General features: G+C 34.9%; 1 protein-coding gene across 1 annotated transcript; it reads right to left on the bottom strand.

The window, feature by feature from the left end:
- Positions 1–19260: 19260 nt before the first annotated feature.
- Positions 19261–21606, bottom strand: LOC133289680 (WUSCHEL-related homeobox 1-like). Its single transcript, XM_061487670.1, has 4 exons — positions 21408–21606; positions 20927–21253; positions 20663–20742; positions 19261–19773 (listed from the first exon to the last, which is right to left on the bottom strand). Exons 1-4 carry the CDS (start codon positions 21604–21606, stop codon positions 19261–19263), a joined length of 1119 nt encoding a protein of 372 aa, XP_061343654.1.
- Positions 21607–24501: the final 2895 nt, after the last annotated feature.

Consider the following 24501-nt stretch of genomic DNA (forward strand, 5'->3'; position numbering starts at 1 on the left):
GTAGAGAAAAGTTAAATGTGAGTCCCATATTTTATATTAAAAAAAAAAGAAAAATTAATTGACACGGAAAATAAATTTGTGTTGGAAAATAATGTAATCTCATGTGGCATGAGAGTATTATTTTCTTCGTTTATAAATAAAATCGTCATCTTATGTTAAATGAAAGGACCCATCCTGTGAATCAGTAAACCTTCCCAAGAGATAGAACATGATATTTAAGTATACATTAAGTTTCAACTGTAAATATATAGAAATGTTGTAAGTTGGATTTCCTACTATGACAATTGACAAGTGATGAGAAAAAATTAATTTATTATAATTTAAATAAATAACTATAAATATATAACTTTTTCAAAATTATTTATGAATTTATTATTGATATTTACGTTCATTTTGGACGTGACCACTCACGCTTAAAGAAAGCGTGACCACTGACCACGAAGGCAGTCATGCCTAGGGGTGCTAAACGAGTCAGGGGCCTTTGGCTCGACTCGTGAAGGCCCGATCTTTTATGTCTAAAATTGATTGTAGGAACTAGCCTTGGACTTGTATAAAAGCTCGTTTAATAAAAAGGCTTCAGGCTCCAATTCAAAAGCTCGGCCTTAGAGCCTCTCAGGCTGGCCAAATATATTAAATTTTATTTTTATTTTATATTTTTTATACTACTTGTGATAGCCGTCTCTCTCTCCTCAATCCATTTCATCTCATTTTATTAATTAAACATACTTTTTCACATATTTTGTTTTATATTATGCTGCTTGGATATACATTAGATTTATGAATATTTATGGAATTACTAGTGTTGTTGACTGTATATTTTGTTTGGATAAATTTTTGTTGTCTTATTTTGTTTTAAACAGGCTAACAGGCTAAACCAGACTTTTATTGTTTGTAAATACAACAGGCCACAGGTTAAAATTATATTCATAACAGGTAACAGGCTTGGTCAGACTGACATATTTAAACACAGACTTAGCCTTTTAAGACCAAAGTTCGGCTCGGCTCGGCCCGGCCTATTAACACCCCTAGTCACGCCTAATCGTAAAACTTTGGAAGATAATAACTTTAGCCTTGGGTGCCCAAATTATGTGATTTTTTTTTATTCCACGTAAAATGTTGAGATCTTTGCAATGACACTTCATTTGGCATAATTTATCTCTCACAAATCCAAAAGCCTCCGAGTTCTTTTTAAACCAACACCATGAGCTGCAGAATTGATGGAGAGAAAATCACTATCGTGATTAAAAGTAGTATTCCTAGCAAACATCCCTATAATTATAGTACCATTGTTACAAATTCAAACTTTATTTATGAGAGACGAAACTTCAACTTAAATAACATCATTCACACTTACGGATATAAAATATACCAAACAAGTTTATTTTGAAAAGTTATGCGAAATAAAAAAAACTGAGATTAAGTATCCTCATCTTGTCTTCAATTGGTAGCCACCTACGATGCACAGACACGGGACACGACACGACACGCCGACACGTTAATTTTAAAAAATGTCATATTTCGACACGATGGGACACATTTAGATATTAAATAAAATTTTTAATATATGTAATATAATTTATATTTAATACATATAAGAGTCCATAATAAGTCATATAATCAATGAAATATTTAAATTTCATAACATAAATATAAATATAAATAATTTTTCGTACTTTGTTAATTTTTCATGTCAAATTTCATAATAGGAAAAAATTAATTTATAAATTATTTCTCATATATTTAGTTAACAAAATAAAATTAAGATTTAAAAAAAAAAATGTGTCCGAGCGTGTCCGAAAATGTGTCCGAGTGTTGACCGCGTGTCAGAAAAAGGTGACTGCGTGTCGAAAAAACGTGTCGAAAAGTTGACCGCGTGTCCCCAAATGTTGACCGCGTGTCCGAACGTGTCCGTGTTGGACACGTGTCCGACACGCAAATTTAAAAAAAAATTGTGTGTCCGTGCTTTCCTGGTAGCCACCATTGTTTATGATCTTTTAAAATTTCACGGTCAAACTATTAATTTTTTATGCCACGTATCAGCAACGGAAGCGAGGTTGGTCATGCCTAAAAGAGGCGTAAGTGGTCACGCCTTTTCTAGGCATGAATACCTCACGCCTAAGTTAGGCATTAATGGTCATGCCCTATTTAGACGTGAGTAACTGCGATAGATTCATAAATAATTTCAAAATAGTTATATATTCATAATTATTTATTTAAATTATAATTAATTAAATTTTTGAGTAAAGCATCTTTTAAATTCCTAACAAAATATATTGTTTTTACGAAAAAAAATGTCTATATTAGTCATTTTTTAGAGACTAAATTGAGTCTTCGTTAAATTTTTGAAGGACTTTATTTTTAAAGAACTAAAATACTAAAGGGATCAAAATTGATTTTTTTTTGTAAGAGATAGAAATGAAAATCATATTTTATAGAGTAAACACTCTTTTTAGTCCCTGGCAATATCTACGAAGTTCTTTTCAGTCCCTGGCAATAAAAAAGGACCAAATTGGTCCCTGAAAGTACAAGAAAAGGATCACTCTACATATTTGGGAGTTGACATAAGGACTAACATAGCCCTTTTTTGTAATTTCAGGGACCAATTTGATCATTTTTTATTGTCAGAGACTAAAAAGAACTTCGTAGACATTAACAGAGACTAAAAATAGTGTTTACTCTATTTTATATTAGAAAGGATCACTCTACATATTTGGGAGTTGACATAAGGACTAACATAGCCCTTTTTTGTAATTTCAGGGACCAATTTGATCATTTTTTATTGTCAGAGACTAAAAAGAACTTCGTAGACATTAACAGAGACTAAAAATAGTGTTTACTCTATTTTATATTAGAAATCCAAAACCAACTTTAATCTATTTTTATTTTTTTTGCCGACAAGTGATTTCCAACAAAATTATCAGCTACTTATTTGCTGTCTCGAGGACACAAAATGCTCATGTCCCAAGAAGCGAGTGTCAGAGCATCAGTGGAGAGTTTGTCTGCACCTCTGAACAAGAAAAAAGATGGTCACATAAATATCTCCAACGTTTGTATTAAAAATAAATAAATATCTCCAACGTTAGAGAATCACTTGGCCGTGTTACCGTTGGTGGGGCGTTCTGCCCGGTGAATAATTTCAATAATTTTTGTGAGAATCTTTTCCAAGTTATCACTTTACTTGGAAACAAGATTTTCCAACGTGACAGAGAAGGAAAAAACACCGATATAGTTTAGGAAAATATGTTTATCACGTTAAGAGATAAATTTCATGTAATATATAAAATTGAAAAGTTTTTTTTTCCTTAACAAAAAATATATGATCTTGACTTTTGTCCCTTAAAAAAAATTAACTTTTACTCCCTTTAAAATTCCAGTTTTTTGAAAATATGGTTCTTCAAAAATTCATGAAGATCTAATTTAGTCCTTAAAAAAGATTAATATGATACTTTTTTGTAAGGGATAAAAGTAGGGACCACATTTTTTTTGTTAGGGACCCAAAATGAGTTTTACTTTATAAAATAAGTAAGATTTATTAAGAAAAAGAGAGAGAAAGAAAAAAAGTGAATCTCATTTATTTTTTTGTACATGTATGAGACAAAATTATATCGTGCAACATTATAAACATATTTCCCTATAATTTAAGGGTTTAATATCTCTCTTGTCATAAGAGATAATTTTATCTCCTACACACATATAAAAATGAGAAAGGTTATAGTTACTACCTTTTTTTCTTACTACTTGTTACTACCAAATCTTAACCGTTGATTTTCGCCAATCTAACGGTTATAATTTATTGGGTCACATTTATTAATTAATTATTAATTCTAATAATTTATAACCGTTGGATTGGCGGAAATCAACGGTTAAAATTTAGTATTAACAAGTAGTAAAAAAAATAGGTAGTAACTATAACATCTCCTTATAAAAATATGTGGAGCTCAATTTTTCTCTCTCTCTTATCTTCATGGCTTTATATGGGCCCCGCTTACTCTTTTTTTGTAATGGAGAGGGGCATAGCCTCAAGCAGGGGTGTTCGCGGTCTGGATTGGATCGATTTTGAAGCAAAAAATCATCCGATCCAATTCCTTCGGTTTGGTCATTACATCATCCGATCAGTTTGAATATTTTTTCAAATCCGATCCAATTTTTTTCGATTTAGATTGGATCGATTTTCGATTTTTTGAAAAGTAAAAAAACAGAACTTATAAGAATTATTTTTAGAAAAATGAGTAGTATTATTTGTCATGGATCTTTTGTATTGGTAGTAGCAGAAAATTTGGACAATACCGTAGTAATAAGTCTTCCAAAATCACTAATAAAAAAAATTATTGATCGGTGTTCTAATAAAAAAAGTAATGAATTCTTTTACAAAAATCACTGTTTTACTACTTATAAATTATAATGGCTGCAAAAGTGGCCACTATGAACACCGGCCAAAACACAGCTTCTACAAAAAACTTAACCATGTATACTAGATTAACGAAAGTAATCCAGAAATTCCATAACATAGTAAACTTAAAACATAAAACTGAATTCTTTTTACCCATACATAGATCATTGGCATGAATACTACATTAACAAAAAAAAAAAAAATTGGTAGAAAATAAGTTTTGATCGGTTTAGATTAGATCGGTTTTCAACATACAAATCGAAAACCGATCCAATCCAGTAAATATTTGCGGTTTTTTTCGGTTTTCGATTTTTCGATTTTCGGTTATTTTGGTTTTTGGTTTTTGGTTTTTCGGTTCGGTTTTTGCGGTTTGAGTCGGTTTGGATCGGTTTATGAACACCCCTAGCCTCAAGGCCCCTCATACATTATGAAAAATATCAAACCCATTATTTAAACACTACATTGAATTAATTGGATGGCTAAATTTAAATTTTCTAAACCTTGATGTATAATGGGGGATTTTTTATCATAATAATGTCAAAAGAAAATATTTTTTCGTTAATTCAAAAGCTAAATATTTTATTAAAATAATACAGTAAAATACGCATATAGTGTATATGTTCAAATTACATATCGGTTCATGCGCCAAGCGATATATAATAGATTTGTGTTGATTTTTGTACAAATCACAAGTTGCCCCATGCATGACTTTGAACAATATATTCCTGTACACATTTGAGCACATTAAATCGATTAGAAAAGAATGTTTTTCTTATTATATTAAATGAGTCAAAAAAAGGCCCTGACGAACTAGGGGACTGATCTCCTTTTATAGATCCCAATAATACTTACTAAATGTGTTATCAGTGGATATTAAACTACATGGTAATCACAGAGCATGTATTTCAAACAACAAAAATTGTAACACGGTGGTCTTCTCATACTCAAGAGGTTGTTTTTTGTGAAGTGCATGACGCCAGGCAGTGCTCTAAACAGGACCACCAGAGGTAGCTGCATTTTATAAACACATGGTTGATAGATACGATGAACAACCTGGACCAGTTGCACATGTTGAAAAGATTTACCCTATCATCCTTTGAAAGCGAGCGAGTCTTTGGTACATTTGAGGGGATGCTGTTATGTGATAGAATCTATTTATTTATTTTATAAAAGTAAAGGCATTAGATGGGTAAATAAGTTTGCCATATTCCTATAACAATAACATTTAAAAAAAAATTATTGATCGTATTACAAAATAAAATAAAATTATTCATCACTTTGGTCAATTTACCAAATCTACATTTACTACAATGAAAATATTTTCAGTATTCCAGAATCACTAAATACTCAGTACACCATTTACTAGATATATATGGCAAAAAATAACATTTTTACATCATCCTCATCTTTATAGTTATTTCCACTCTTATTCCTTATTTTTCCTATTTTGGCAAAAGAGCATGTGCTTCGGAACACTGAAAATGAGCTCTTAGTTTTAAACTCTAGTATGTCACGTGAAAAATAAGTGTATTTGAAAAAAAATTGTAACTTCCAAGCTGATCCGATTCACTTTCAACCATATCTTTCCAACGATAAAACTAACATAGTTTAGTGATTTTTATTCTAACTCAAACTTCATGAGGTTATGTGTTGTAAAAGAAATTTTACATAAAAAAGTTGTGAAAACTGTTTGTCCTTTAAAATGACACAACTTATATAGTTTTAGTCTCACAAATAGATGAGACCCAAACTTTTATATTTTTTTGTCCATTCTCTCTCCTCCTTTATCTATCTCTTTCTCTCACTTAAAATGACACAATTTTACATCCTTTAAAATAATACACACTTTTCCCAAAAAAGTTTAAATATAAAGTCTAGGGAGTTGTTGGTAATTTATCTTATTATTAATGCAGGTATTTCTCTTAAATAAAGGAGGTAAAAAGAAGTCTTTTAAATAAATTATATTAATTTATTTATGAGGAAAAAATAATAGGCCCGCAATGGCTTTTTGACCAAAGTAATGTGTTTGACAAAAAAAATTTATTAATTTAATTTATTTTTAAAAAGTATTACAAATGAATGCGATCAATCTCATATGTTAATTGTATGGGACAAGTCATGTACATCAACCATGCATAAGTTAGTGGAACAGTGACCAAAATGTCACATTTTATCAAAAAATCTACTCAAATGTCACACGAACAGTATTTTTTATCAGACTGTCACGTGTCATAATTCGCTACCACTGGTAGCGAATTTCGTGGCCAATAATTTCGTGACACGTGGTCATATTGAAGACCAAATTCGCTACCAGTAGTAGCGAATTATGACACATCAGCTTTTTCCTGTGAAAGTGTGCCACGCGTCAAAAAATCATTCGCGAACATAATATGCTACACAGTATAGCGAATTACTGTTTGCTTGACACGTGTCATTCTTGCTGACTGTGCATTCTGACGTGGCATAATTCGCTACATTGTGTAGCGAATTATTTGCAAGCATATTTCGCTACACAGTGTAGCGAATTATCTCACGTGACATTCTGGAAAAATTTACTGTTGGCGTGACAGTCTGGTAATTTTTTTGGCCAGACATGGCAAAATGGTCACTGTTCCTAAGTTAGTACTAGGTAGAAATCTTGCACGTTAACCGTATAAGATTATTTAAGTCTCACACGTTGTTCATACGAGACCTAATGTAAAGACTCCATGTTACAAAGCTAGCAAAGAAAAGGAAAGAAACAAAAGAAAAGAGTAACGAGAAACAAATTCTTTATTCATCAAGCTAAAGTTACATCAAAGACTCCATTATATACATGTCAATATATTATTGAGAAACAAATTCTTTATTCATCAAGCTAAAGTTACATCAAAGACTCCATTATATACATATCAATCTATTATTGTTTTTATCTTTCAGAAATATTTAATGAGCATCGAGAGCACGGTGGGCCTTCAATTAAAAGCATGACACCTAGATTAAAAAGAAAAAAAATTCTCTCTCCTCCATATAGTTTGCACAAAAAATATCAACTTCTAATTGAATCGTCCCACCGAGTTTCTCTTGCATCAGGTGCACTAAAATTTCACTCCTATCTTTGCTCTACATTCATTACCATTTACCACACTTCAACTACATTGTTACTCTATGTAAGCTAAAATTGCACTAACAATGGTGGCTACCAATTGAAGACAGGATGAGAATACCTAATTACTTGTGAATCCTTAATTAACTGTGAAATTAGCTTTACACTCGAATCTATCTCAAAGCTAAAACATATAAAAGTATAGATTACAAAATTAAACATACCTAAAATAAAAATTTTAAAACACTTAAATAGTTACTTTGGTGGTGAGGCCCTCGAAGATTTAAGAATGCAATATGAGATAGTGATAGCAATTCTTGACTCAAAAGTCGTATAGTATGAGATGGGACTTAGACAATAAAACTAAATCTTTCAAAGAATTTAAAAAATGCATTTCATTATGAGATTAATGTTTCTTATATTGTAGATAAAATTTATCTATTACACACTATAGAATATATGAGGTCCATATAAGGAGAAGAAAGAAAACAAAATATAGATCTCATACACTTTTATGTATGTATAAAAGATAAATTTATCTCCTATTATGAGAAATAATAAACCCTTTCATTATTCTATTATATGGAGTTATTATTAATTTTTAAAAGCTGATAGTTATTGCTAGAGACTTAAATGCATGTTAGATCAGGTCCATTAATTGTGGGTCACATTGAAACCCACAAATAAATATTGTAATAATTGTTGTCCAGTGGGCGATGTAGGGATGTGCATGGATCAAACCGAACCAGATGTTTTGAAAAACTGAACCGAATTGGTTTAAACGCTTGAGCACGCTTCCACGCTTGAAACTCTTGTAATTGACTGCCTCATAGCGCTCGAGCGGCCATTTGGGCGCTCGAGCATGCTCCACGATGGAGAATTTTGCTTTTCTTTGGCGTTTGAGCACTCATTTGGGCGCCTAAGCGCCCTGGATTGATCAAATTGGCCGTTTTCACTGTCTTAACGCACTTGAGCGCGCTCCATTGACCATTAGCTTGCACTATCTTGCTTCTTTTGACTAAGATTGAGTTTTAACTCTTTGTTGTGATCCATTTATCACTTCTTAGTGTTGGGAAAAAATCGGTTCCCTCAGATCGGCTCAGGGGCCTTTGCGGAAGTCAGTCAATGAGATCCTCGATCTCAGATCTCAGCAATACCTCGGCCTGAATTTCACCAAGTCGGGAAGCGCAGCGGAAAAATCAAAACGTAAACACGGGAGAGAGAGAGAAGGAGAGAGAGAGAAGGAGAGAGAGCGAACACAAGCAATTTTTAATGTGGGAAAATCTTCTCCAATGAAGAAATAAAAACCCACAGGACCTAGTCCAGATAAAAAATTCACTATGAAAATAATGGTTACAAAATAATCAGAATACACCAACGTGGTGGTTAACTCAACCTCTCCAACAATGGTGATAATCAAACTACCCTAGAGATGTTTCACTCAAACTCTCTCTAGAGATCTCTCAAATGCAAAGCATAAAGCTTTGCTCAAACAATCAAATAATTATCTCTCAAATTTTCTCTCTCATTCTCTTAACCTAGCCTCCACCCACAACTAATGAATATATAAAGGAGGTGAGATCTAGGGTTAGGGTTTTTTGGAAACCCCTCAATGGGCTTGGGCTTAGCATTGAAGGAGGAAGCCCATCAAATCTCCCCCTCCGACTTCAATGTGTCGGCTTCAGCATCAACCCGGCTCCTTCACAGCAGTCTTCAAATTTCCTTACTGGAACCGGCTTTGTCATCATGTCGGACCAATTTTGGTCAGTGTGCACTTTGATGAGTTTGAGCTCTCCACCTTCCACCACATCCCGGATCCAGTGATATCTCACATCAATGTGCTTAGTGCGGGAGTGATAGGTCGAATTCTTCGCAAGATGGATTGCGCTTTGATTGTCACAACCCTGCTCGTACTTGTCTTGATCATGGCCGAGTTCCATGAGGAACTTCTTCATCCACAGCATCTCTTGTCTTGCCTCAGAAGCGGCAATGTACTCAGCCTCAGTTGTCGTTAATGCAACATATTTATGAAGTCTTGATTGCCAAGAGACAGCTCCTCCGGGAAATCTCATCAAATATCCTGTAGTCGACTTCCTTGAGTCGGTGTCTCCCCCTAAATCAGAATCCGAGTAGCCTTACAACTCGGCTTTGTCTTCTCCAAATCTGAGACATAAGTCGGTCGTACCTCGGAGGTACTTGAAGATCCACTTCACTGCTTCCCAGTGCTCTTCCCGGGGTTTCGCAAATACCGGCTTACCATTCCAACAACATACGCCAAGTCGGGTCTAGTGCAAACCATTACATACATCAAGCTTCTGACAGCAGATTGGTAAGGGACCTTCATCATCTCATCTTTGTCTTCATCAGATCTCGGACATTGCTTCTGGTTCAGCTTTATGTGTCTGACAAGGGGGGCACTCATTGCTTTGGCTTTGTCCATGCTGAATCTCTTCAGAATCTTCTCAATATACTTCTCTTGACTCAGCAACAGTAGCTTCTTCTGTCTATCTCGGATAATCTTGATTCCGAGTATCTGCTTTGCCTTTGCAGGGCCAAGGTCCTTCATTGCGAAGGACGAGCTCAACGCATTTTTCAGGGCGACTATCCTCGATTTGTCTTTCCCTACAATAAGCATGTCGTCAACATATAACAACAAGATCAAAAAATCTCCGGCCTCATACCTTTTCACAAATACGCAGTGGTCATCTTTTGTCTTTTCAAACTTATGATCAGTCATGAATGATTCAAACTTCTTGTACCACTGTCGAGGTGTTTGCTTCAAGCCATAGAAACTCTTCTTCAACCGACATACCAAGTCTTCTTGGTCTGGAGCTTGGAATGCTTCAGGTTGCTCCATATATATTTCTTCTTCTAAATCACTGTGAAGAAATGTCGTCTTCACGTCCATTTGTTCTACCTTGAGGTCCATCGAAGCCGCCATGGCTAACACGGTTTGGACCGAGGTCATTTTCACCACAGGAGAAAAAAATCTCCTCAAAATCTACTCATTTCTTCTGATTGCAGCCTTTCACTATAATCCGGGCTTTGTATCTTGGCTTTTTCCCGTTCTCTTCATTCTTAATCTTGTAGACCCATTTAATTTTCAAAGCTCGTCTTCCTTTAGGCAACTCGGTCAGCTCCTAAGTCTGATTCTGGTGCAGAGACTTCATCTCGTCTTGCATTGCCTTTTTCCATTCTTCTTTCTCTGAGCTCGTCACACCCTCATCATAACTCTAAGGCTCACTGTCTTCAGCAACAACGGTGTATTCATCAGATGGGTATCTCGTAGAAGGTCTTCTTTCTCGAGTTGGATATCTCGGCTGTTCTTCAGCTTGAGGACCCGGTTCATCATTCTCATCCCGGATCTCATCATCAACTCGGACATCAGTGTCTTGGTCATCTTCAGATTGTTGCTGATCATCATTTTCTTGATTTTCTCCCCCTGCTTCAGCTCGGACATGGGGGATGGGTTCTTCTCGTCTGACAGTAACTCGGACTTTGGGCTTCGAGATGTCATGAATGTTTTCATGCTCATGAAAGATCACATAACGGCTTCTCACTATCTTCTTATTGATTGGATCCCAAAGTCGGAACCCGAACTCACCTCTCGGAGAACCAAGATAGATGCATTCTTTAATCTTCGCATCAAGTTTAGCCCTTTCATCTTTAGGGATATACACGAAAGCTCGGCATTCAAACACTTTCAATTGATTATAGGCCGCTTTCCGACCGTTCCAGACTTCTTCTGGAATTTCTCCTTCAAGTGGTCGTGATGGTGAGAGGTTGATCAAGTCAACAGCTGCTTTGACGGCTTCTCCCAAGAATGATTTCAGCAATCCGACATTGGACAACATACTTCGGACCTTCTCTTCAATAGTTCTATTCATCCTCTCAGCAAGTCCATTCAACTGTGGAGTCTTGGGAGGCGTCTTCTCAAGTCGGATCCCGGCCGCTCTGCAATATGCATCAAAAGGGCCGCAATACTCACCATCATTATCAGATCAGACCACATTCAATTTCTTGCCAATCTCCCTTTCAACCATTGCATGGAATTCTTTAAAGGATTGGAGTACCTGGTCTTTAGACTTCAACAAATATACCCACACTTTGCGGGAGTGGTCATCAATAAATGAAACAAAGTACTGAGCTCCTCCAAGGGATCTTTTCGACATGGAGGAGACATCAGTATGGACGAGGTCAAGAATATACCTGCGTCGTCTGGGTTGATCCAGTCTCACAAAAGAAACTCGGTGCTGCTTTCCAGCTAGACAATGCGTGCAACTCTCCAACACTTGGCCTTTCAACCCGGCCAGTAGTCCTTTCTTGTGTAGGATTTGGAGTCATTTCACACTCATGTGGTCGAGGCGCTTGTGCCATAGCTCCAAGCTAGGTTCATCTCGGACAGAATTGGCTTATCTGCCATTGATCTTTCCTTGCATCACGTACAAGGAGCCTTCCTTCTTACCTCGGGCCACGACCAAGTTTCCCTTGGCCAGCTTCCATCTAACACTACCGAAGTAGTTCACTAACCCGGCATCATCAAGTTTTCCTACCGAGATTAGGTTCAAACGCATGTCAGGAACATTCCTTACATCTTTCAACACAAGTCGGCATCCGACATCCGTGGTCAGAGTTACATCACCGACACCAACAATCTTGCCGGTCCCTTGATTTCCCATCTTCACGACTCCAAAATCACCACCTTGGTAAGAGATGAAAAAACCTTTGTGTGGAGTAACGTGGAAGGAGGCACCAGAGTCAACAATTTAGGTGCAGTCATCATATGCAACATTCAAATAATTATCCTCACCAAGGAGGAATATCTCGGCATCCAGGTTGGCAACCACCGCAGTGGTGCTCTTTTCTTCCCTCTTCTTGGGAATAATCTAATCCGGCTTCACAGAGCCGTTCTTCTCATCATTCTGCAGGGTCCAGCAGTCTGGCTTCTTATGGCCTGTCTTTCCACAGTAAAAGCACTTCAACTCATATTTCGGCTTTGACCGACCTCTGCACTTTCCTCTTCTGTCACGATCTCAACCCCGACATTTGCTTCTACCCCGGGATTCGGATTTCCCTTTGTTCTCAGCAATGTTGGCCTCGGACATGCTTGAAACACCTCATTCTCTTCTCCTGACTTCTTCGCTCAGGAGGCTGTCTGTCACAACATCCATCTTCAACTTTCCTTCTGGAGCTGAATTACTCAAAGTCACCCCTAGAGTATCCCAGCTTTCTGACAGCGAGCTCAACAGCAGCAAAGCCTACATCTCATCATCAATTTTCATCTCAGCTTTTGACAGCTGATTCACAATACCTTTATAGGTGTTGAGGTGTTCAATCATGCTCATGTCGTCCTTGTATTCAAGCTTCACAAGTCGGCGAACCAGATATGCTTTATTCCTGGGAGTCTTCTTCTGAATCATAGACTCCAGCTTCGTCCACAACTCATACGCGTTCGTGAACTCGGACACGTGCTCAAAGAGGCTTTTAACAATATATTTCCTGATCGTGGCTACCGCCTTCCGACTCAGGATCTCCCACTCCTTATCAGTTTTGCCTACTGGTCTCTCATCAAGGATAATGGGCTCATGTAAATCTTTGCAGTAGAGATGATCTTCCATCATCGGTCTCCAATAGGTGAAATTATCAACGGTCAACTTAAACATGTCTCCATCATTGGTTATGCCACTGGTCTCCATCTCGTCTCCCTCAGAACCCGTCGAACTCGAGCTCTGATACCACTGTTGGGAAAAATCGGTTCCCTCAGATCGGCTCAGGGGCCTTTGCGGAAGTCAGTCAATGAGATCCTCGATCTCAGATCTCAGCAATACCTCGGCCTGAATTTCACCAGGTCGGGCAGCGCAGCGGAAAAATCAAAACGTAAACACGGGAGAGAGAGAGAGAGAGAGAGAGAGAGAGAGAGAACACCAGCAGTTTTTAACGTGGAAAAACCTTCTCCAATGAAGAAGTAAAAACCCACGAGACCTAGTCCAGATCAAAAATCCACTATGAAAATAATGGTTATAAAATAATCAGAATACACCAATGTGGTGGTTAACTCAACCTCTCCAACAATGGAGATAATCAAATTACCCTGGAGATGTTTCACTCAAACTCTCTCTAGAGATCTCTCAAATGCAAAGCATAAAGCTTTGCTCAAACAATCAAATAATTATCTTTCAAATTTTCTCTCTTATTCTCTTAACCTAGCCTCCACCCACAAGTAATGAATATATAGAGGAGGTGAGATCTAGGGTTAGGGTTTTTAGGAAATCCCTCAATGGGCTTGAGCTTAGCATTGAAGGAGGAAGCCCAACACTTAGCACCAATCAGTGTAGTTTTACCTTCAAAATGAGCAAAATATCAAAACGTTAGCTCAATCTCTAATCTTAGGATTTTATAATGTAAAACCTTGAATCCATGCATTCTATCATATAATTCTTATGTAATTTAGCCTAAAAATATGGTAAACCAAGGGTTTATCAAACATTCCCAGATTTGAATATTGTTGTCCTCAGTAATCAATCAGAAATAAACTAAGGGGGTGTTTGGTACCAGCTTTTTGGGGGAAAATGCTGGGAAAGTGGGGGTGAGGAATTTTATTCCCATGCTTATGAGCTTTTGTTAAAACAATTCAGGGAAAAAAATTTCCCCATCATTTTAATTTCTAACTACTCATTGCTAAAAATTAAACCCATTCCCCCCATGGTTTTTATTTTTCCCTACATCTTAGATTCTTGTACTAAAATTTGGAGACGAAAATGACCTCACATAATATATTAGCGTCTTCGTCTTCGGCCCACTCAGCTCAATTGATGTTGTCAGGTTTTTGCATTATGGAACAAACAAAATAATAATAATAATAGTAATAATAATAATAATAATAATAAGAACATCTTACTGGAGATAAGGGACACCAGTGTCAGATTTTTTGATGTCAATTTTGTCATTACAAAATTCAAAAATAAGGGTAATTTTGTCATTTAGGTCATGATTCCCACCAATATTTTACAAATAACCAAACATAGCATTTGTAAAATTAACTTAATATTCCCGACAAAATTTTGTCCTACCAAAAATCTTTTTGTAATTTACTCGACAAAAAAATTTTCCCTCCATATTTTCAGAAATCTTTTCTTTCCGGTAAAAAAAATATCTCACATACCAAACGCTCCCTAAAGGAATAGGGAGTAGGAATCCTCCATTGCATGGAATTTTAACAGGAAAGACTCAATCATAGACATGATTACAAAGCATTCATACTCTAAAGAATGATACATCAATCAACAAGATTCATAGTTCATCAGTTAAAAGTTGCAACAAAATTTCTTAAGATCAAGAATAAGGAAGATTTCTTGAAGCACCCCCTCGCTGGTAATTCAATTCACTCACACTTAACTGTTTAAAGGGTTGGTGTTTCTCTCGTATCCCACTGAATCAACACATCATAGACTTGCTTATATTCTCTCTCTCCACTGTTATTGTGACATATCCACAGATCAAGAGGTCTTGATAAGGGAGTGTGGTAAAGAATAATATGAACCATTAAAAAGGTCTTCACACAACACCTTAGTTTTGAGTTGAAGTGGTAGACATTACACTTAGCGACACATGAACTAATTTTCTCAAAAAGCTAAGCAATAAAAAAAGGGAAAAGTGTTTTTCTAAATAAAATTATCTCTATCAACCTCAAAATGATATTGTTTTGGGGAATAGGAAAAAAAATGAATGGTATTTTGAAAATTTTACTTTTCTCTTGTGTTATGAACATTACTAAAATACCCTGGTTTTTTTTTTAAATCTCAAAGTGATGTTATTTTGAGGTTGTTACAGATAACTTTATTTTTTGTTATAGGAAAAACATTAATTCATAAAAGAAAATATATGAACAATTTTATATTACATATCAAATATTGAAACTAATTTTTTTTCTAGAAATTTTAAAATGCAAACCCTTGATGAAGAAGACATTCTCATCATTTGAAAACTATAAAGTATAAACATTTAAAATTAAAAAAGCCAGATCATTTGGTAACTATCTTTTTTGGTAACTATCAAATATGCACATTAAAAAGGAAGAAAACCATATGGTAAATTTTATTTGAAATCCTTTTTAGCGAAAAGAAAAAATCTTACTTTAGCTCCTATATCATGCCTGAGCATATCACAAGGAATATATATATATATATATATATATATATATGAAAATTGTTTGTCCTTTTAAATGACATAATTTATGTCATTTTACTCTCACAAAAAGGTGAGACTCACACTTTTATATTTTGTTGTCAACTTTCTCTTATTCTTTATCTATCTTTTTCTCTCACTTAAAATGACACAACTTTACATCCTTTAAGATGATACACATTTTTCCTATATATATATATATATATATATATACAGAGAGAGATATGCAAAAAGATTCCAAGTTCAAAGTTCTATTCTTTTTTTTTTTTGAAAATTTCAAAGTTCAAGTTCAAAGTTCTATTCTGAGTATTCCTCACAAGTGAAAAAGTGATAAACTTTTTGTTCCTAGTTTCCAATGTGACTTATGATTCTCCCAGATTGTTTGTTGAGTTACCTTTAAAAGCGATCAGTCTCTGCTGCATTGGGTATTTGTTTCTGTACCTGTGTCCAGTAGATGCAGTAGGGACTGAATTAGTACAAAATAATTACCTGTGTCCAGTAGATGCAGTAGGGACTGAATTAGTACAAAATAATAGTTAAGTAACAGAGAAAAACCAGTGTGGGAAACCATTTTTACAAATTATTACTGCCACTTCTGCACTAGAAAACCACCCGTGATCAGTTTCTAAAGATAATTAAATTCATCAACCCCAAATATATATAAATAAGCCATGACCAATTGATTAGTTAATAGCAACAAAACTTACCACATGTTGCAGAGGCCATGCAATCTTTTTCATTTAAAAGTTGATTTTACTGTAAAGTGGAAACAGTTCAGCTAAAGAAAGCCATTCTATTACTTATGTAGTCATTTGCTAACATGCTTTTGGTGATTCAGAGTTCAGATTTTTATCCAATATTTGATTTTTTTGCCAAAATGATAAAAGATATTTGAACCATATAATGCTAAATCTGAACAAGCACTGACTCATTGATTTAATGACCCAATGCAGAGGCAATGCATAAGTGGGGTTAAAGGGGTAAAAAAGCATCTTCTTCTGCTAGTGTGTAGATCAATGAACTTTTTGGATTTGATTGAGTCTCATATAATAATTCTTGTCTCACTCATAACAATAATAATTTACTTTGTCTTGGATTTGGATTTCAGAAACAAAAGGGTATATATTATTCTTTAGCCACATCCTCTTCTTTGGAAAAGAACCTAACATACATACATTGGCATGTACTCTTCCAATGTATCTAACAAATTACTATATATTATGCCAATGATTTGTGATACTCAATTATTATGAAGAATCGTTATAGTTATGTTATGTTTAATTCTATACCGTGCACGCAACTAAGGGACTAAGGGTGCATCCATCCAACGTGGAAGTAACTCGTAATTCAATTGTTAGGAAGTCTTATATATATTATTTGAAAATGGACTAAGGAGAATTATATAAATATAAATAACTCATAAATTTATTGTCTTAAGCTTTGGTTAAGATATAGTATCCATTTCACTCGTGGTTTTTCGCTTAACCCATGGGGTGATAATTCTATTCTTCTTCTTCTTTTTTTGGGAATAGATAATTCTCTTCTTTCATTGTGGTTTTCTGCAGAAGTGAACTTGAAAGTTGAAACCATCAATTTGAGATAGTGAAGTAGAGTTTTTAATCAAGCACCATGAACAGACATGCAAAATGTGTTCCTTATCATGAAACTTCCAATGCATGGATATGCATATTGTTTAAATTATGGTCCCCCAGTATTCTACCTAAAAATCCTTGTCCAAAAATCATCATTTTAGTTAGAAAATTGTTTTTTTTTTATTTCTCTAATTATTTTCCTCCACGTATGAGTTTGTGATTTTTAAAAATCAAACTAAGGATATCTAACTAAAGAACTTATAAAATGAAAGTATACATGTTTAAACCGATGAACTAATTTAGACTTAATTAATAACGGTAGCTTCCTTCTTTTTCTTAGGAATCAGCATGTAGGAATCAGCATGCTAGCTAGTTCATAGAACAATAGCTATTCTTAGGCTATATATAGTCTCTCAAATTTGTATATTTGCTCCTTTTAATTGTTTGACTATTGTTACCCTGGATATATATATATATATATATTTGTACAGTAGAGTTTTCGTACCAATTTTATACTAGTTTAGGGTGGATCTAAAGATGAAGCTCTAGAAATGCCAATTCAGACAGTTGGAATAGGTAGGAATATAGAGATAAAAAAACTCTTGATATAATCAATTTCTGAAACATGTTCTCATGTAATATTATAGGGTTTTATTAATCTCATGTTAAAGGAGATAGTTATCTCATGTCATAGAGATAAACTAGTGGGCTCCACCACCTGAAAAAAAAAAGAAAAAAAAAAGTGACACAGTTATGGAATGGTGTGTGGGAAAGAAAACTTAAGTCAGTTGACACAAGAATAGTTTTTTCCAATATTATATTATACGTGAACCGGTGGGGGACCTGGAATTTTTTATAATAGGAGCTGAAAATAAAAATTTAATTTTATACATACTATTAAGAGTTAAGACTAATAGGAGATATTAACTATCATAAATAATTTTGAGAAAGACTAACTATTAGTACTAATAATTTATTATTGATAAAAAATATTATTTATTACATAAAATAACAAAAAAAATTAAAATTTAGGAAGGGGCAGCTTCCTCGGTCCGCCTCTGACGTGAACAATCCTTCATGTTTTTATCACAATTCTTGAACCGATCATAATATTATTGACATGTGTGATATGTGAACCAAGGTAAATCATTTTCTCATACTACCAAGCAAATTATGTTAAGTTTATACTCACAAAAATATAAGAAAGACAAGTTTGGCAAAATTGCGCTTAAAAACTGTGTTTCCTCGCTTTCTGGTTCACAAAACTCAAAAGTACTTTGTTATAATAGCATCATTTAGCTAGGGGAAAAAGTACGTACAATATATATAAATGCATATATACTACATAAATATATGTGTTTTGACATTTTGTATGAAATTCTAAGCACCTTTCAATTGACTCATGAACTTTACTTTAAATGCGCCTGGCCCTTTTCTCTTCTCTTGCATTGATGTGATTTCTCCATTGTCATAATTTGCAGTGAAATTAAATGAATGATGTAAGGCACCCCATATGTATACCACAGCATTTTTTCCATGTATGTAACAAAAGAACAAAAGAATTCTCCAACCTAAACTCATAGTTATTTCAACATCTAAGTAAGTCACATCTTATTCCCATTTCAGATACTATGTCTTCAAATCAAACCCTCAGATCAAATTCCTTATATATTCTTCATTAAAGTCTCCCTCCCTCCACTGTTTTTCCTGTTTCACTCATTCATCAGAACCCACATGCAGACATATATATCAACTATCAAGTTACTTAAATAAGGGATATTAAACCCTAACCCTTTAAAATGTAAATACTCCTTTTGATTCAACCAACATAGTCCAAATGCACTTTATGGTAAAATGCCTTCATTCAAACTCAGTGTCCTGTTACAGCACCAATTCCTTGAAACATAACATCACTAACAATAAAAGCAGTGCCATTCTTTGAACAAAACTAACAACATCAAAATACAAATCCATCATTTTACTACAGACATATATAGTTGTGTCTCTGATTAGTTCTTCAATGGAAGGAACTCAAAAAACTGGTTTGGGGTCAAGTTGGCATTCATTGCTGAAGCTGATATGTCTGTCTCTTTATCGTTGATGTTATCACTGCTTCCATCATCACTCCTTAGTGGGAAAAGTTGAAGGGTTTGAGATTCCACAGAGTTATCATCACATTTACTACTGTTATTGCTAAAGTAGTGGATAATGCTGTTTTCTTTATGAGGTGAAATAAAAAGGCTGAGATCATGGTTGTTAATGAGCTTTGGGTCCATTGTTCTTGTTGTTACTGTGGTTGTAGTAGTGGCCATAATAGTTGCAGAGGCATTAGGAAGGGTGTTTATGAGGTCGGTGACAGGTGCAGGAGTATGAGGACAAGAAAACTGCATCATGTGCCATGTGGCATTCCTTTCCAAAAAGTTTCTTCTTTGTTGTAATTCTCCTTCATCGAATTGTACCCATCCATCTGTTCTACACTCTGCAACCGCTGCTTTTGATGCCCTTTGTGTTGAAACAGAATCCTGTCGATTTTAATTGCAGGCATGCAAACACATGAAAACCTCAACATAAATAAAAATAATAAGGGTTTAATTCATTTAACAAAATAATTATCCATCTAATGCAAGTGAAATGAGAGTACGCGCGTTTAAGTCGCGTGTCATCTTCATGTGCAATTTGTGCAAAAATTAACACAATACAAGACATGCATCTTGACAGTCTGCGTTCAAATCACTCACACCTGCGTGCACATCTTACAAAGCACGATATGTGGTAGATGCACTTTGGATTTTGCACAAGTCACACACGAAGGTGATTTGCATCTTGAACGCACACACTTTCCATTGGTGTTTCAATGGTATTAGATTGGTGAATAGTTTGCCAAAATATGTTTATTTTATTTTATATTTTGTATTGCATTGGTTAAAAAGCCATCAATTAAAAGTGTGCATGGTCTAAGTGAAGTCAAATTAAAGTAAGGAGTGGTTGTCTTTTCCATCATCAAAGGTGCTCTCTCAGTTGCATATATAGAATATTATGGGGTGCCCTAAAAACTACTGTGACCAAAATGACATGAATAAGCACAAACCCCAAAAGCCCAGCTAAGTTTCATTAACAGCAGCCCCGACAGAAAGGAAGGAATGCAGCTTTTAGGCCCTTCTCATTTCCCAACAAATAAAGCTTTTGTTGGGTCTTTTCCCTAGCTAGTGCAGATCTTTCCATAATATATGTTCCCAACATCAACTTGATCTCTAGTAATCAATCATATGCAAATAATCACCCCTTAATGGATATGATTATGAACTTTTTGACCATTAAGAGAATCACGAGTTGAAAAAAGCAAAAGGGTATTAGTCCATGAACAAAAAACAAGGAGACAAGGCAGAATATTAGATATATAGAATATTTGACCTCTGCAAGAGTACTACTGCAGTTTGTAGAGGGTGCCCAGTTCTTGGTCTGTTCAACTTCAAACACTGTCCTACTTGCAGCTGTAGACAAAAAGAAAAACAAATGAATACAACTTTACATCTCAAGCAACACAGAACACAGATCTCCAACAAATAAAACTCAATGGAAAAAAAGCCATACATTAAAAATAAAAAGCCAAGAACTAAAAGTATCATAACCTATATGAATAAATGATTATGAACCAAGATTGGTACGAGGGTGTACCTAAATCTTTCTTCTCTTGAGTATTAGTATCATGGTGGTGGTGGTGGTGACCCTGATCAGCACCTGACTCCATTTGACGGCGGCGCTTTTGCCTTTCTCTGGCTTTGTGATTCTGAAACCAATAAAAAACATTCTTCCCTTCAATTTTACCAAACTTTCTAAGCTGTGCAGTGATGTGCTGGATTTGTTCTGCAGATGGTGTTCTTGTCCCTCTTCTATATAATTCTTCAAGGGCTCTTAGCTGCTCTGGGGTAGGATTCCACCTTGAGCTCACAACAACTGGTGGAGCATTGAGTTGCTCTCTCTTGCTTTGCTCTGTCACTGTTCCTAAAACAAACAATTTTTTTTGTACACATATTCATTGTCACATGCAGAAAAGACAAACCAACAAATGAAAACAGCATATACAACTAGGGAAAGACAGAGAATGAAAGAAAAAAGAAAAGAAAAAAAGGGTAAAAAGTAAAAACAGCATATATACCAAGATGGTGATAATGATATTGTGAAAAGAAATCATTGTTGCCATGAATGCTGCTTAAGATAGGAGTGGTTGTTGTTGTTGTTGAAGCATTGTTAGGAGAAGTCATTGGCCTTGGCATCAGAGGCCTGAGTTTCATTCCATTGAATGAATGATCAACCATGTTGAACTCACCACCTTCGTTGTAACCCACCATCCACATTTTGGTAACTAGCTAGGGTTCTTGGTCACTCTTTTGTGTAGTGACAAGGATGATGATAGAGAAAGATTATAAATAGCAGAATGAAGCTACTAGCTATATCAGCTAATATACATAAAGGATTAGAACTAATGAAAGGGAATATAAAATATAATGTAATAATAGTTAAAATGGGGTGTGTTGTGTATATAAAGTGAGAGTGCTTTAAATAGATTTCTTTGTCTCTGTCTCTTTCTTCCCTTGTCACTTGGTAATGGGAATTGAAATGAAAGAGTACAAGAATGGTGTTGAAGTTGAAAAAAAAAAAAAAAAAGTGAGTTTGTAGTGTGAAGTGTAGTGGTAGCATGCAAGGTTTGTGATGTGAGGGTGGACCAGAAAATGGTAACTCGTATAGCTCCTTCAGAATGAAAAGTAGACAAAGTTCATATATAGTATATAGATTGATGCTAATAAAGCAAAACCCTTTGTTGAAAATGAGTTGGTTGAAGTATAATTTAAGTATGAAAAGATGGTAGTTCAGTTAGCACATAAAAATTGAACAAGTAGAGTTAAAAGTATGTGTTCGATCTTTCTCATTATCATTTTTGAGCTAAACTCGCCCTAAACAAAATTGACTCCGGTAAAAAATACACGATGATTTATAAAATAAAATAAAAGTATATAATGTAAGTGCCTGAGACATACATTCAGAGATTGGGATTGATCACTCTCTAGTACTACATAGCATATAGGAAGAGAAAAAAGAGTGAGAAAAGAGAGAGAGAATGGTGTGTATCTGTAACATGGGACAAAGTGAGGTCGACATGAGGCTGACTAGGCAGTTTAGAGAGAGAAAGGTGTGGTGTGTTTAGAGAGAGAGGAATAAGGGAGTGAGGAAGAAGAGAAGGAAGCGTGGAATTCTGGGAGATTTTTGGGGACGTGAGAATGTAAAGCGACGTAACGATCATGAGGGTTATGATGAGGCTCATCACCCTCTTGACCCCTTTTTTTCTATCTCTCACATTTATTGTTCTTCTTATGTCTCGTTGTCTAGTGCCTTTCACACTAATTCTCAATCCAAACTGCCTTTCTCTCTTTCTCTCTTTTCCTTCTTACCCTTTTTTTTGTCTAATTTGTTGTCCAACCACACCCTCTTCTCTCTCTTGCACATACAATGTACGGATTTTTGTCCCCCTAATCCTATATTTTGGAAGAGTGACTATTTTGTCACACTTGGCAAAAAATATTTATCAGACTGTCACGCTAACAGTAAATTTTGCCAAAATGTCACGCTGCACCCTTAGCCGTCGTTGAAGAAGTTTGAAAATAATTAAGAGTTAAGATAAGATAATGCGAATTAGTTATATTTTCAAACTTCTTCAACGACGGCTAAGGGTGCAGCGTGGCATTTTGACAAAATTTACTATTGGCGTGGCAATCTGATAAATTTTTTTGCCAAGTGTAGCAAAATGGTCACTCTTCCCTATATTTTCCCCTTCACACATATCCACAAAAATAATTATATATATATATATATATATATAAATAAAAGGTTAAATATATCTGCAGGAAAATGATTCTTCTCCAGCTGCAGGCACAAGAGTCACGTGGAGCCCACGAGCCACTGAAGAGAGAAAAAATATTAGTTGGTTCCAACTAAAATTTGAGTGTGTGATAAAATCTCTCTTCTCATCTTAAACAAGATATACATAACCTCTAATGCAAGTGAAACATGTACGAGAAGTATGTATGTTTAAGTAGAACATTGTTTTTGTGCGCGATTTATGCAAAAATTAATGTGATACAAGACGCATCCTGAGTATATACGTTTAAGTAGCGCATGCACCTGATCATGCGCATAATGCAGAGTGCAACATGTGCCAGGTATTTTTTGACTTTTGCACAAATTGAACATGGGGGTGATGTGTAACTTAAATACGCACACACCTAATGTGTTTCACTTTATTATATTGATAAATAATTTGTTACAAGAATTAAATCGATAAAAATCAAAATAGTTACAATGCCTCATTTTGGCTATTGAGTTGTTTTTGTGATTTTACTAAAATCTGAACATTTTTAGCCAGATATGATATGATAAATTGAAATGCAAAAATTGACACCTTTAAGCTGGACCAAGCAATTAAGAATTAAAATAAAATAAAATTGTAGTACAGAAAATCTTATTTCTATGGTCCAGACCTATTTATTTGGATTAAATTGATGTTGAGGGATTGTCTGTGTCCTCTGTGTGTTTCTGTGTGGCTTAGTTTGCATCTCTTTTTATCTCTGCTTTTGACTTTGTAAATGCCTAGCTATCAGATAATAGAACCTTGGTCATTATGATGGAAAGACTCAATTCTAGAGTTAAGGTGTAACTCTGTCATGGCTGATATTGAATTTGAAAGCAATATTTAATTATTGATTACTTATTTCTAGTTTTCTTGTTGGGTGGAGGGCCTACATTCTTGTCGAATTCTGAACCTCCTGCTACTGTTATGTCTTTTATTTATGAGATGTGAATGTAGAAATTGTAATGGGAACACCATGCAAACTGCGTAGCAATGCCTCCAATTTTCTATAGTGTCAATAAAAGCACCAATCAGTTGTCATTTTTTACTAGTAAGAAGAAACAAGAAGTAACGGGATGACCGTGTGAAATGTAAGGATCAGCTTTGGGGAAATTTTATAAGTTGAGCTAAATAGCAATGTATATTTTTATTTGGAGTTATAATTATATATGTGATAAAAAATAAAAATATTACTTATGATTAAAGGTTTGTGTAAGTTTTGCCCTTATAATGGAATCATTAATTATATAATAAAAAAAGATTATTGTTTCTCATGTTGTAGGAGATAATTTTATCTCTTATACATATATAAAATTATGTGGGGCTCATGCCCGACTATGTGAAAAGA

This window comes from Gastrolobium bilobum, unplaced genomic scaffold, assembly GCF_033153095.1.
Source record: "Gastrolobium bilobum isolate Gb01-03AN ecotype WA unplaced genomic scaffold, APGP_CSIRO_Gbil_v1 utg1031, whole genome shotgun sequence".
Taxonomy (NCBI): domain Eukaryota; kingdom Viridiplantae; phylum Streptophyta; class Magnoliopsida; order Fabales; family Fabaceae; genus Gastrolobium; species Gastrolobium bilobum.